Genomic DNA, 15,197 nt, shown 5'->3' with positions numbered 1-15,197 from the left:
AAAATTGCGGCATTTTTATGTGATTAAAACTGCGGCTGATGACAAAAGGAGATTTTTATTTTTAATTACTACCTCCAAAAAAAATAAGTCATGTAATCACTTGCTATAATAATCATACTGAATATTACAAAAAATAGCTGCAAATGGTTTTTTTTATAGTTCTCTTCTTTATCTAATTAGTTTCAAAACATGGACTCCAATAATGTTGCAAAAAATCCTGAATGAATATTGCGGCTCTCAAACCAGACAATATGACTGTTAAACAACTTCTGTAAACATAACATTTTAATACATTCAACACATATTGTATGCATTTACACAGTGAAAATTCTTATACAGAACGCTTCTCCATACTGCAGTGCCATTAGCGCATTTCATGACACGTCTGATGACGTTTCAAATGACGTTGCATACGCGACAACTTCTGGTCGGCTGGAAAATGTGGAAAAACGTAGAAAAAATCCGGGACTTTTGAAAAATTGCAAGCCCCTGAAAATATTCATTCATTCATTCATTCATCTTCTAACTGCTTCATCCTCTTGAGGGTCGCGGGGGGGCTGGAGCCTATCCCAGCTGACATCGGGCGAGATGCAGGGTACACCCTGGACAGGTCGCCGGACTATCGCAGGGCTGACACATAGAGACAAACAACCATTCACGCTCACCCTGAAAATATTGAGAACTTTAATTGAATTTGCTTTAATTATTGCGATCGCGATTTTCTGGAGGGACTGGTTAATGTCCAAGTCAGGTCGCAAGCCTTTTTTAAAATTTTATCGAGTGTAAAGTCATCAAATTTGTGACTCGAGTCTGACTTGAGTTGACACCTCTGATATTTTATACCTTGACAAAAACACACCAAAATAAGTGAACATTGTCTCGGACAGTTTTGCAACAGCATCTTGTTTTATTGTAGAAAACACACCTGTTGGCACTCGTCTTTGCTGTTACTGTAAATAATGAAAACAGAACTCCTGATATGTTTGTTACAGACATTTCTCACTTCAGTGAGATGAGGAAAATCTGTCAGAACTTCTCTAGATTATAATGCTACAGCGACAGTTTGGAGTTAACTGAAATCACAAAGTAACATTAGAAACAACAAAAGATAAAACATTAACAGTTGGAATAAGTCCTCTGTCCTGGTGATGGTCAGCAACATCATACTTCTAACACAAAGTACGTTTTAAATCAGCATTAAGAGGACAGCTACAGTATTAATACCCACCTCAACACTTTTTCCTTCCTGTGCAATTTGTGCTGTAGTTTTTGCAAACATGATATGATGTGTAATGCATCAGGAAGATCTTGTTTATTCAAAACGTGAAAAAGAGAATTTTAATTTTCAATGATGGAAAGATAGAAAATAAAGTGCGAGAATGGCATTTGACACGTGCTACAGAGTTAGTTTTTTGCATATGTTTGATAACAGTGATGAAGATATGTTAGTATCGATTAGATGCATAGAAAGTGCAAGAATCATTTGGCAAATAAAGAATGATTTTGGCAATATGACATTTAAGAGGAGCTACATGTTCTGTGAGTGCAAGTCTCCATGAGGTTCATCATGTTCGAGTCACAGTTCCTTTAGTTTGATAGAGTTTCAGGGATGATGCTAACCGACACCATCCACTAAATATGCAAGTATGCTAACGTATAGAACCGTTAGCATGAACCACAGTGAGCCTGACGAAAACCAACAACTCCTCTCTGCATACAATGTGTCACTACAGGCTGAACACCTCATATCTCCAGGTTCTGATGGTTTGTATTACGCTTGTGTATGAGACGTCGTTTTACACGGAGTGCATCACAAATAAAAAAAATGCAAATGGTTAAAAAAAAATCTACCCAGGAACACAGGAAGTTAATACCACAGAGTTAAATTTTTCAATATGTGTATTGCTTCATTTAATAATAAGTTTTGTTTTTAAATGACAGTAGAGTTGGGCTCATTTATGCTCAATGTTAGATATGTATACGGACACAGATGCAGCCTTCTGTCTGTACTCTGCGCTCATTTTGTTCGTATTAGTGCATGTTTTGTTAAAGCTTACAGATCTGATTGAAATGGAGTACGTACTACCATTTCAAGCGAGAATCAAACGTAGGTCACAACAAAGACATTTTAAAACGGGTGTATTGTAACGATAGGTAATATAGTGCAATATACTCTCCGTCCACATCTTGATGTATTTAACGGCCTCACAGACCACCGCTGTCTACAACACCGCCTCCGTTAAGAGGTTCAATGTTACGACCTCCTGCACCGTCACCTCAATTGTTGTTGTGTGAAACTTTTGACTCCACCCTCAAGTGCCATCTATTGGCCGTATCTATGCCAGCGTAAAGGACACGTGGATGTATGAGGGCAGTGACGTTTAGTACGTTTGAAACAGACGTTTCTATTTTCATTCGTGAAGGGAGTATAAATGCGCCCGTATACGCTCTAAAATCTGGATCTAAAGTCTTCTTCTGTTTGGCACTGCTTTTCATTCTTCATTCAGTGTTTCTCGGTGGCCGCTCGTAGTATTGCAGGAGTAAATCCCCTGCAGCTCAAAAAGCATTTCCCCCATAGACCACCATCATAAAATACAACTGCATACAAACAAAGTAACTTATGACTCTTTCTATTATGACTATTTATCAATGAAGGGTTTAAATTTGTAAATTTTTTCTCGAGCTGACAAAAGCAATTTAAAAATCTGCAATGTCATGACAATGTAAAGTCTGTGAGCCGACTGGGAACTCTTGGATGGGGCCAGCGTATGAAACACCACTGCGCATATTCAGTGGGCCGCATACCGTTGAAGTAAACCCACAAGCTAGAAACTCTTTTTGGTGTATGCCCCGGGCGAGCAACTTGGCGCCACCTAGAGGTCTGGTATCTAGGTATCATTATACATCTATGATAAGCACACACAGACAGTGTTTATGTAATCACTCTTGCTTCCGGAGGGGGGAGACAAACGCTCTGCACTCCACAAGAAAATCCAAAACCTGCAGTCGTAAAGTCGTTTCATTTTCAAAATTTTGTTTAAAATGTGGCATTTTTGCTACAATCCTGAAAAAGCGGACATTTTGGAGATATGAGGTTTTCACCTGAGCATAGAGAATAGTAGCCTATGACGTGGAAATGTTTGTGTGTTCCTTTACTATCTATGATAAATTCAACGTTGTGTCATTTAATCTGATCTCCAAACCCAGTTAGACTTTTAACAAGTCCGATGTCACCACAAATTAATTTTTCTTTGTTTCCTGTTGTCAAAAAGTTGATAAAAATCTTCCCTTCTTATGTGCATATGATCTGTTCATAGCTTAATCTGTAATTTATATATTATCTCTGCATACAGTGGAAATCAATCAGAAGTCATGTTTATTTTTTCCAGGTTAACTGAACTATTTAAAAAAAGGAAAGCTGTGTAAGGGCCCGATCACACAGAAAGTGTTTTAGCAGCAGGAGGCGACTTTTTGTAACAGTTTTTAATGAGAATGAAACTTTTTGCTCGCTGTTTTTGCGTCTCTACGCGACTTGGATTTCTGCGCTCTGAACTCCGCGAGTTGAAAAAAACTTCAACTCAGAACAGCCACATCCTCTCCGTCTTTTCCGCCAATGTCCAATGGGATGATGTGAGAGGCGAGGCTTCTGTGGTGGTCATGACATCAAGTTTACAGTTGGTAAACAATGGAGGAGAAACTGGTGGTAGTGGTTGCTGGATACCCAGAGCTATACGACTTTACAAACCACAGTTAGCACCATCTGAATAGAAAACAGCAGACGTGGAAGCAGATTAAGTGCAGTACTGTAAACGTCCATGATGGAGGAGAAGCTCCTGGACCAACTGGTGGTACTCCCCATGATCCAACAAAGTACTGTATTTGCTGACAGCCTCTCAGCCTCAACCAGAGCTACAGCAAGTTCCTCAACATTTTAGGAACTAGCTACTAAATAAAATATAAAAGGTAGCTTCATTACATGGGAAGGTTAGAATAAGGAGGTGATGGGGTGGTTGCCTGGCTACATTAAGAAAACGCAGCAAGCGTTTTTTTTACTCGTGGCATTTGGTTTTAAACAAAGGCAGTGCAGTTTGCCTCATGTTCTGCATCCTGCAAAATGCCTTCTGTGTGATCGGGACCCAACATGTCACAGCTGGGACGTAAACAGGTTTCCATTCAGGATGCTCCATGTTCATTTTAGCTTGCTAATCAGGCTGAATATGGAACGTTTATGTTTTTATCAACCAAATGAAATATGTCCAAAAACTAAAATATTGAGAGCTGCATTTTCAGATTTTTAGTCTTGTTTGATCAGATGTTTCCAGATTTAAATAATATTTTCTGATCACTTACGTTTGTTTAAAGGCAAGATTTCTGTTATGTTGAACAGAAAAAAGAAAAGCATGCTTATATTCTTAAGAGTCTTTAAAAAATTAGTTTTGGTATCAATACAGAAACTTGTGTATTGTATCAAAACATTTCAAACGATGATATGCTTTATTTGCTAGCATGTTAGTGTTAGCATGTCAAAAGTAAAAGTGATGATATGAGAAAGTGAATTTGGCAAACTGGACTTCTGATTGATCTCCAGTATATAATAATCACGTAATGTCTTTGTGGTACAGTAAACCTCACAGTGGCGTCTACCAGCCCTCCACCTCCACGATGAAGGGCTCTTTGACGGGGATCTTGCCGCTGTTGACAATCACACACTCGGTGTACGGCAGGTTCCTGTCATTGGTGTCCTGGAGCTCGATGGTGTGAAACACAGACTGTCAGAGGAGACGGACAGACGCAGGTTAGATGACTCACTTTAGGGTAGTTTAATCTACAGCAATGCATTATAATCTATAAAATCATTCTGTTTGTAGCATGACTGTTCTGTCAGCAGCTACGCTACAAACAGCATAGTGAGCATAGCATAAAGAGTACATGGCTATCAACTCTCAGTCTTCCAGGTTTACTCAATTTATGCAATTTGAAGACTGTTTAGGGACTCCAATGTGCATAAAGATTTAAAGACACCATTTTGAGAGATGGCAATGTTCCTTACTCCCTTGCCAAAATCTAACATAACTTTGGAGCTTTATTTGACCCCCTTTCCGACAAGATAGCTTAATATGGTTGTTATCACTGGATGCATTAGGTCCTCTAGTGTAGCTTTAAAACTAAGCACTAAACTAGTCTTCCTCACTTCTCACCATCAGCGTCACCGGTCATACCTGCTGCTTCTTCACGTTTTTTGGGGGGTTTTTTGCCAGACATTTGGCTGTTGCCTCTCTTCTCCTTTCATTTTTTTGTTCTCTCTCTCTGTACCCTGACTTCCTTTTCGATGAGGCATTCTGACTTAGCTAATCAGGCAGCGGTCCACCTCACATTTCTACGTTAGCGGCGCTTGTAGGTTCTGTGCATCGTGCACCTGACCCATGTCAGATGGGACGCATTATTTTGGTATATACATGGAGGGTTGGAATATCAGATGGCACATTGAAATGTGTTTCAATGATAAAAAATACATTTATTTATCATGTAAATACATACGACTTGTACTGTCAGCGATTTAAGTCATTAAGTAAATTGTACTCCAATTTAAGGCTCAACTACAGACCTTTTCATGGGTCCCCCCTTGGCCTTGGCCCGAGGTGAGAACCATGTATCTCTAAAAAGTCAGACAAACAGCCTGTTTTCAGCTTTGTGACAGTGACTTTTCTGGCTGATCCAAGAGGGTTTCACAGAGTTTATTTAGCCTGAGAAGGAGGAAGAATTTTCTTCACACATAAGAACTTCTAATCCTTAAGTTTTTCACAAACATTTAAAATCACTAGATAGATAGGGGGTGAAAAATTGTAATCTGAAAAGTAACTAAAGCTGTCAGACAAATGTAATTGACTAAAAAGTACAATATTTACCTAATGTAGCTTAGAAGTATTGAAATGCATGATTGGACGTACTTAAGCTAGGTACAAGACTTTGTACGTAAAGGTCCAGTGTGTAGGGTTTGACATTGACCTTTAAGTGGGCTCGCTACTTAAGTAAATGTACTTAATTACATTCCACCATTGTTGTTATTAAATCCAGGTATCAAATCCTGCTCTGTTTCTTGTGTGGGTGGAGCTCCTGAGTCTATACAGGAAGCAGCTGGAACAACTTCCTGAACAAAGAAGACGCCTCAGTAGTTCGGACTCTGTGACTCTGTGACACATGCAGCAGATTAATGAAAAGTGTGTGAGGCTCCACCCACCATCCCGTCCAGGACTTTCCCAAAAACCACGTGTTTCCCGTCGAGCCACGGCGCTCTGGCAGCCAGGATGAAGAACTGTGAGCCGTTGGTGTCAGGACCAGCGTTCGCCATACTCACCTGGTACATGAACACACATGTCTCATTTTCATACATTACATCATCATCATTTTGACATGTTACGTTCACGTTTCAGTCACCAAACTGATCCTTACATCATGAAAAAGTAGAATAAAGAATGTGTTTTAGGCCATTTTGGCTTGTTATTCCTAATACTGAGGTCGAGAACAGACATAGAAATGTGTGTGTGTGTGTGTGTGTGTGTGTGTGTGTGCTCACCCAGCCTGCTCCCAAATGTTTCAGTTTGAAGTTTTCATCTGCAAAAGTCGTTCCGTAGATGCTGTGACCTGACGGAGACAGACTGTGGTCACTCATGGTGTATGAAAATCAGTGTTGGGCAAGTTACTCTTAAAAGGTAATATATTACACATTACTTGTTACCTTGATTTAAAAGTAATAAGGTACTTTACAATATTACACTCTGTGTAGAGTAATAAGTTACTTATTACACTACTTTTGCGTTACTTTTACCAAATGAAATACAATAAACAAATGTTGGGGTTAGCAAAGCCAGTTGATTGGCGTGAGTCGGTCACTACGACAGTAGTCCCTCTCACCAGACCTTTCTCAAGAAAAGAAAGGTCTGGCTGGGCCGACTCTCACTTTAAGATTGGAGAAAAAAACGCCCCGGCTGCTTGTATTTCTTTCAACCAATCACAATCATTCTGGGTGGTGCCACAGCAACGGTGCACTTGCACAAATATTGCCGGGGGAAACAGGTTTTGGTGTAACACGCCCACAAAAATATCGCCTACAGGACGCGAACCATGGCAGAAAAATGGCTACATCCCCGCAAGATCAAACACCGCAAAAGTTAGTAAAGGACGTGTTGAAAACTGCAACCGGAGGTGGTAGGGCGGGACTTCATCGGGTGGCTCGTTCCACCCAATGAGAGGCTGATCTGTGCAGCGAACTTCTGCCCACTCAGACTACTACGACAGGTGAAAATGAACATGTGCCAGTGTTGCTCTGCAGTTGTAGGGGACGTGAACGGAAACACATCCAACATATACTAACATCACCCTGATGTGCCGATCACCAGGATGAGGAAAAAACAGTATTATGTAGTCAGGCTTCAGCTCCAAATGTAGTGCAGATTTTAACAGAATTACCAGAAAATGAAAATGTGAATTTAAGTGCTTTTCCATCCACTACTGTTTTGCAAATATTGGGCATTGATTCATCGAGATTTCCACCACTGCAAAAGAGGAGAGCAAGGTGACATTATTAAAAGAGCACCAATCAAACCTCAAACAAAGGGAAACACTAAATATACTTGTATTAATTGCAGTCTCCTCATCATTCACACATACCTGATGTTTTTGCCATTTTTTGTCTCTTCAGTGGAGCAGAAGCTTGAGTGACATTTCAGTCATGTGATTTCTGTATGTCATCGTCATTTGCTTGATCTGTTTTGAGCTGCATTTACTTTTTATTGATACACCAACTTTTCAAACTTTTCCGAGCAAAAATTCTTTTCTGCAGTATTTCAAGACTTCTTTGAATTTTTAATGATTAATCACAGCTTTTTTACGTGCAAATTAAAAATGCATATAAAAATAGGTGGATGGAAATGCACCGTGTGTGAAGTTAACAAGTTAGTTAACATGCATTGAAACTGCTGCAGAGATTTTCGTGACAAAAACGGGCCCTTTAATACTGAAATACCGACTAATGAGGTGTGTATGAGGACTGAAAAGATTTAATTTAAAAAAACAGAAATGAAAACCAGAGACGTGGACTGTAGGAGGAGTTTGATGAGTTTCTGTGGATGTTTTGATGCTTCTTCTTCCATAAAAACACGATCTGAAATCAGCGTACAAGCCTTCAAAAAACAGAAATGTAAAAGACATATTTTTGGCAGAGTGTCACTTTGAATCTCACCTCCAGTTCCATCTCCAGCTGTGAAGTCTCCTCCCTGGATCATGAAGTCCTTGATGACTCTGTGGAACTTTGTCCCTTTGTAGCCGTAACCTTTCTGCAGAGACACACAGGAAACTTAACGTGTGCATCAACACATGTAAACAGAAACACCACCGTACACACACAGTAAGGGGTTCAATGAAAACATTTTAGATTAAATGAACAAAAAAAAAAAACATAAAATATTTGTTGATAAGACAACCTGGAATTTTATCATTTGAAAGTTGTTTTGTGTGGAAATGTATGTACAAAATAAAATGAAATAAATTTAAAAAAGATGCAATACACAACCAAACTAAACCACAGTGTGTATTTAATTAAAAAAGAAAAAAAGACGTTATCTAAAGAATGGCACCTAATCTGCAACACTGACTAGAGATATAAATGTTTGTGTTAAGTTCAGGGTCGAATGAGAAAGAGTTATTTCAGATATTTCAACTAAATATCCCGATGAATTACAGCCTGAAGAGTTACCACCTGTCGGAGTATGTTATGGAGTTTAAAATCAAATCTATATGCTGCATAAAATAACTGAAAAGCTGAGAAACATGTCTGAAGAAATGTGAATATAAATAAATATAATGGAAAAATATGTTAAATTGGAACACACACTTTTTAAGTGGTTACACATGGTCGGTCCTTTTGTACTTCCAGCCAGTTGATTTAAGAGCCAAATTAAGTAAATTTCTTCGTCATACTTGTTTTTTGATAACTGAGCTATCAGTGTAAGTCACTGAATCCACCCACATGTCATCTTAATAACATGAAATGTGTGTGAGCGTGTGTTTGTATACACCATCATCCTACCTCTCCGGTTGCCAGGGCGACAAAGTTATTGACCGTGAGGGGGACGACCTCCCCAAAAAGGCCGATGACGATGCGCCCCACCTCGTGACCCGCCACTGTGATGTCAAAAAACACCTGGAAACACACACACACACACACACACACACAGAAAGGAAATCAATCGGAGGTGTGAAGTGACAAGAAGCATTTACTTAAGAATGGTTTTTGTACGTTTTTCCATTTTTCTACTGAACTTCTGATATAATTTAACACATTAGGCAGCAATGAAAAGTGCATTTACTTAAGTTCTGTACTTAAAGGTCCAGTGTGTAAGATTTAGGGGGATTTAGAGACATCTAGTGGTGAAGATTCAGATTGCAACCAGCTGAAACTTCTCCTGGTTAGAATTCCTTCAGTGTTCACTGTTCAGGAGGTTTCTACTGTGAACCAAATTATCCACAGAGGTCATCTCCTCTTTAAAACAAACAGACCAGCTGATGTAAAGCAGTACAAACACTGAATAAAGTGTTTTTTTTCTGATACCAGTGTTTGGTTTGTCTGTTCTGGGCCACCGTAGAAACATGGCGGGGCAACATGGTGACCTCCATAAACAAGGACCTGCTTCCTGTGTAGATATAAACAGCTCAATCTAAGGTAACAGAAACACAATGATTCTTGTTTTCAGGTGATTATACACTAAATAACTTATTATATTATATTATATTATATTATATTATATGAATGCCGATATATCCCCCTAAATCCTACACACTGAAGCTTTGAGTACAAGTTTGAGGTTCTTGTAGTTCACCTCAGTATTTTAATTTTCTGCTACTTTATACTTCTGCTCCACTACATCTTTCCCATGGGGATCAAGCTACCCAGCAGTGTACGAAATAATAATGAGATATATATATGTATGTATATATATATATATATATATATATATGTAAAAACACATTAAACACATTAAAGTTATTAACACATGAATGCATAAATAATTATTAATAATTAATAATTGCTTTTGGCACTTTGAGTACATTTTAATGCTGATACTTTTGTATTCTGGGCAGCAGTAGTTCAGTCCACAGAACTGGAGGGTCACCAGTTCAAGTCCCTGTTTGGACCAAGCATGAAGCGTGGACTGGTAGCTGTAGAGGTGCCAGTTCACGTCCTGGGTACTGTCAAGGTGCCCTGGAGCAAGGCACTGAACCCCAAACTGCTCGGTCCGCCTGTCCAAAGCAGCCCCCTCACTCTGACATCACTCCATTTAATGCATGTGCAGGTCCTGTTTGTGCATGTGTGTGTATTTCAGGTCTGTGTGTGTGTATGTGTGTGACAACACAATGATTTATTAATAATAATAATAATAATAATGATATTACATTGGATTTGTATAGCTTTATATAAAGAATAACTTCTTCTTCTAAAAGTGCCTCTGTGTGTCACTGTGTTACGCTGTTGGGCCACTGACTAAGGGTCGCGTTTGGAGTGAGACCCGGTTGCTTTTGATGGCACAATCACAGCTGGAAACACAACGATAATTCGCTAAACAACTGGTTTCCTTGTTTGTTGGTCTCAAACACTGGTCTGCAGGTTGGCAGGCTTCTTGTCTTGGTGTCTCACCTTCCACCTGCCTTCTTCTTTTTCTAAAGCAAAATATTATATGCAACTTTGACTGAGTATTTCTGCACAGTGGTACTGAGACTTTTACTAAAGTAAAAGTAAAGGTATTGATACTTTCTGAATGCTTCTTCCACCACTGAAAATAGGGCTCAATTATGTTATTTGTCATCTCTTTGAAAAAAGTAAGTAGGCTATTAAATTTGGCCACAGTCTGTCTCAACATGAGATCTGAAGTACTTTAAAGTACTTTAAGTACTCTGGGAGTACACATAGTGAGTAGCAGGACAGCTTTAATGCATGTCCATTAAACCTGGAGCAAATGTTCTCCAGTTTGCTCCCCAAACTTTCGGCTATCTTGCCTTCATGTGTTTGGAAAGTAAAGAATAGTAAGAGTTGTTTGATTATAATGAATATATGAATATGGAGAGTTCAGTGAAATATTTCTGCCCTACATAACACATTTACTGCAACACTCACAGTGTGTCGACCTACATCAAACTCTGACTGATGGACTTTTCGAAGAACTCCTTACAGAAGACACATTAGTCCCTTTATAATATTATTTTCTGTCATTAATTAGTCACATTAATGTCTGTTTAATTGGCGCCATCTCACAATACCAGCAGGTGTTTACAGGCCAGGGTTCAGTCATTACGTCATATCAACGCTCTGTCTTAATAGCTGGATTATATATGACAGCGTGTGATGCATTAATGTGAGCATTATTAAAATCTACTGAAGCCTGGAGAGGACACATTCAGGTCAGGTCTGCAGGCGAACGCACTGCGCATCAAGACTCCTCTCAATGGACACGTGTACAGCTGTGCGCGCGTGCGTGTGAGTGCGTGAGTGTGTGAACTGTCTCACACATTCTAGAAAGGTCTGCAGCCTCAATACGCGGAGAGTCAAGTGTGTGTTCCGGTCCAGGCCTCCTCGCGCTGACGCCGCACACACGTCGTCTCTCTGTGCCTCTGTGTGTGCGCGTGCGCGCTCGCGCTTCATCCTCCGGCCGTGGCGCGCGCAGCCACAGAAGCAGCTGATGGCGCGCGGAGAGGAGCGGACACGCAGATTCGGGTTAATGCTAATACATGCGGAAGATCTCATCACCCACCTTCTCCGTGACTTTCGGTCCTGTCCGTGAAGACGCGCCGGACACCGGCTGCAGACAGGCGGCGGAGAGGAAGAGCAGAGCGGGGAGGATCGTCCGGAGCTCCATCTTTAACCGGAGACAGCGGTAACACGGCCCTGCTGGGAGTACCGGAGAGGAAGAGGAGGAAATCACAGCGGCTCACAGCTGGGAGGCTGGCCGGGAAACAGCGCTCCAAACACGGCGACATCACCAGACCACTCCCCCTGTGGGCCGGACCTGGACCTAGCCCCGCCCACCGAGGAGAGGAGAGGAGAGGAGAGGAGACACAAAAAGAGGAAATGAAATGAAATGAAAGGATGTGAGAAGAGAGGAAAGGCGAGGAGAGGAGGAACAAGAAGAGAAAAGGAAAGGAAAGGAAAGGAAAGAAATAGAGACACAAGAGGAGGAAAGGATAGGATAGGATAGGATAGGATAGGAAAGGAAAAAAGGAAAGAAAAGCAAAGGAAAGGAAAGGATGTGAGAAGAGAGGAAAGGCGAGGAGAGAAGAGGAGAGGAGAGGAGGAACAAGGAGAGGAAAGGAGACACAAGAGGAGAGGAGAAACAAGGAGAGAAGAGAGAAAGAAAGGAAAGGAAAGGAAAGAAATAGAGACACAAGAGGAGGAAAGGATAGGATAGGAAAGGGAAGGAAAGGAGAGGAAAGGAAAGGAACAGAGAGGAACAGAGACACAAGGAGAGGAGAGGACTCACGATTAGGAAAGGAAAGGAAACACAAAGAGAGAAAAGGAGAGTTACAGAGAATTAAATGAGAGGTAAAGAAATTATAAGAGGTTAGGAAGCATGGAAGGGACAGAAAAATGGAAAGGAAATAAGGAGAGGAATAAAGGGAACAATGGGCAAAAAGAGAAGGAGAGCAGATGAGAGTAATATAGAGTGAAGGAGAGAAAAGATGGGTGGTGGAGGAGATGAAAGGAGAAGTAACTAGGAGAGAAGATGAAACAAAAACAAGTAAAGGGGGACACAAGGAGGAGAAACAAGGAAAGAAGAGGAGAAGGGATAAGGAAACAGAGGATAGGAAATAAGGAGAATAAGAGGAGATGGAGGAGATGAAGAGAAGAGAATAAAAAGAAAGGATGAACAAAGCTGTAAAGAAGAACAAAAGTTTCATGGTGTCTCCTGAAAGCTTCATCAGCAGTGAAAACAGAGGACGAAGAAACGTTTGGACTAAAGGCACAAACTTTGTGTTGAGTTTACAAACCATAATCTTTAAATTCAAAATTATGTCCACACACACAAACGTTGAAACCTGCGACTCCCTCAAAACAAGAAACAAAACAAAGTATCACAGAGGAAACTTTAGGTCGGTGGTTCCCAACCTGAGGGTCGAGGCCCTGACAGCGGCCTCGTGATAGATAAATAAATACGAGGGCGTCATGATGAGACAAATGAAATCATTCCTGCTGCACAACAACAGATCTCTGCGGACAAATAAAGGTTAGCAGTCGTGTTTGTGTCGACCTTTAACATCCTGAGCTGATAGAAACAGTAACATGTGTGTGTCTGATCATTTGTAGGAACACACAGAATGTCAGCCAACACACACACCTCCACAACACACAGGTACCAGTACAGGTACATACAGTATTATAAGGACGCTGCAGTTCAACAAGCTGGTGCTGTAGATTCATGTCTGAATGAGTGAGAGATTAAAGAATATAACCACAGCAACATTCTGCTGTTAGATGTTAGTAAGATCCTTTTACAACAATTTAAATGGAGCTTTACACAACATATTTTCATCCAGCTGCATCTGCACCAGCATCACCAGCAGCGCCCCCTGTCTGCTGGAGGAGCGAACACCTCTGCATACAGACAGATCAGCTCAAATTAAGTCCTTTCACACCTCTTTTATTTTCACCAGGGGCGATTGCTCTGAGACAACAAGGGAGGCTGAACTTCCCCTAAAATTTCATAGAAGAAATGGTCAAATATGCAATATTGAATTTACATTAAAATAAGAATTTACATTGCATTAACCGTGCGCTAGGATGTGTAACATCACGACTATGATGTTCAAACATCAGCTGTGTATTACCAGTTTTCAAACGCGACCTCCCTGTCATACATTCTCGTGTCAGCACGGTGGACGCGGAGCCTCCAAGCATTCCTATGAGACAGCACTGAGCAGGTTTTTTTCATGCAGCAAAGCGAGACGGTCATTGGATAAATGTGACAAAATCGTCACTTCCAGGGAGGCTCAGCTTCCCTGGGACCTAATGGAGCGGTAGGCGGGAGAGGACGCTCGGTGTCTGCATGATGATCGGAGGAATTGTCTAAAAGGCTGAACCCCTTTGTGATTGACAGCACTTTTGGAATACACACCGGCATCGTCGCATTTCGAGCTCAGTCCCATACGGGTATTTGCGAGTGGAGTCTTCTGACAGAGTGCCGCCTGAAGTTCCTTATTTCCATAAGCCATATAGCTCATTTTCACCGTTAAACCCATCTGAAAACCTTTGAGGGGTGTGTTGCTGTGGTTCTATGGCATGAGTGTGGTTGAAAAACAGCTTCAATTAAATGTTCCTTTTATAAGTTACTGCCTCGCTACGATATGACACATTTTATGATGTAAACTTAAAGCGAGCTTCCCCTGTTTGAAAGACCAGCAGCCGCCACTGCTTTTCACTATTTACATGTAAACTTGTGGCATCAGGTGAAATATTCTCTCTCAGTAGACTGAATTCCCCTTTTTTAAATTAACAGGTTAAAAAAAATTAATTCATGATCTGTAATGACAACAGGAACTTTCACTCAGTCAAAAACACTGCTTCACTAAAAACACAAAATACAACAAAAGTATGTGATAGGTTTAGCCAAAAACATCATGGTTTGACTTAAACATTGCACTAAGAGTGAATAGCAGGATTCTGCGGGAAAGTCCAGAGTGTGTTTTACCATCCTGCTCCCCTCCCATCTGCCCATACAGACATTTCTGCTCATACTACAATATTTGCTGTGTGTATCATACTGCCACAAAAGGTGTCATTAGCCCTTTTTAAACAGGAGTTGTGCAAATTTGCAGGAAAGCCCAATCAGTGTTTTTTCAGCATTGGCAGTATAAAAACAAAATCAGGGAGTGCAGCAAAATGCCGCCTGCCTACTTTTGTTTATACAGAATGTGCCTTTTTCGGGGCAATGGGGGGCGTGAGCAAGTAACAAAACGTGTAGCTCAGCGTGTGACGTAAACAGTGACGTGGGAGGGAAGCCGCGGCTGGTCAGTCCTTCGGCGATTCTCTCATAAGTCGGCCCGTCCTTCACCGTCCCCGTCATCTGACGGTTAATGGCCTCTTCGTTTGCGAGGACAAGGAGGGCGCGCAATTCCTTGTCTCCCCAGTTGCTCATCTTTACAGTGTCTGTCAG

General features: G+C 40.9%; 1 protein-coding gene across 1 annotated transcript; it reads right to left on the bottom strand.

Annotated features, from left to right (window-relative positions):
• Nucleotides 1-888: 888 nt before the first annotated feature.
• Nucleotides 889-12,632, bottom strand: LOC125890833 (peptidyl-prolyl cis-trans isomerase C). Its single transcript, XM_049579657.1, has 6 exons — nucleotides 11,802-12,632; nucleotides 9,086-9,199; nucleotides 8,240-8,333; nucleotides 6,575-6,642; nucleotides 6,239-6,355; nucleotides 889-4,769 (listed from the first exon to the last, which is right to left on the bottom strand). Exons 1-6 carry the CDS (start codon nucleotides 11,904-11,906, stop codon nucleotides 4,641-4,643), a joined length of 627 nt encoding a protein of 208 aa, XP_049435614.1. The 5' UTR covers nucleotides 11,907-12,632; the 3' UTR covers nucleotides 889-4,640.
• Nucleotides 12,633-15,197: the final 2,565 nt, after the last annotated feature.

The sequence above is a fragment of the Epinephelus fuscoguttatus genome, linkage group LG6 (genome assembly GCF_011397635.1).
Source record: "Epinephelus fuscoguttatus linkage group LG6, E.fuscoguttatus.final_Chr_v1".
NCBI classification, from domain to species: domain Eukaryota; kingdom Metazoa; phylum Chordata; class Actinopteri; order Perciformes; family Serranidae; genus Epinephelus; species Epinephelus fuscoguttatus.
This window is presented reverse-complemented; position numbering and strand designations above follow the sequence as displayed.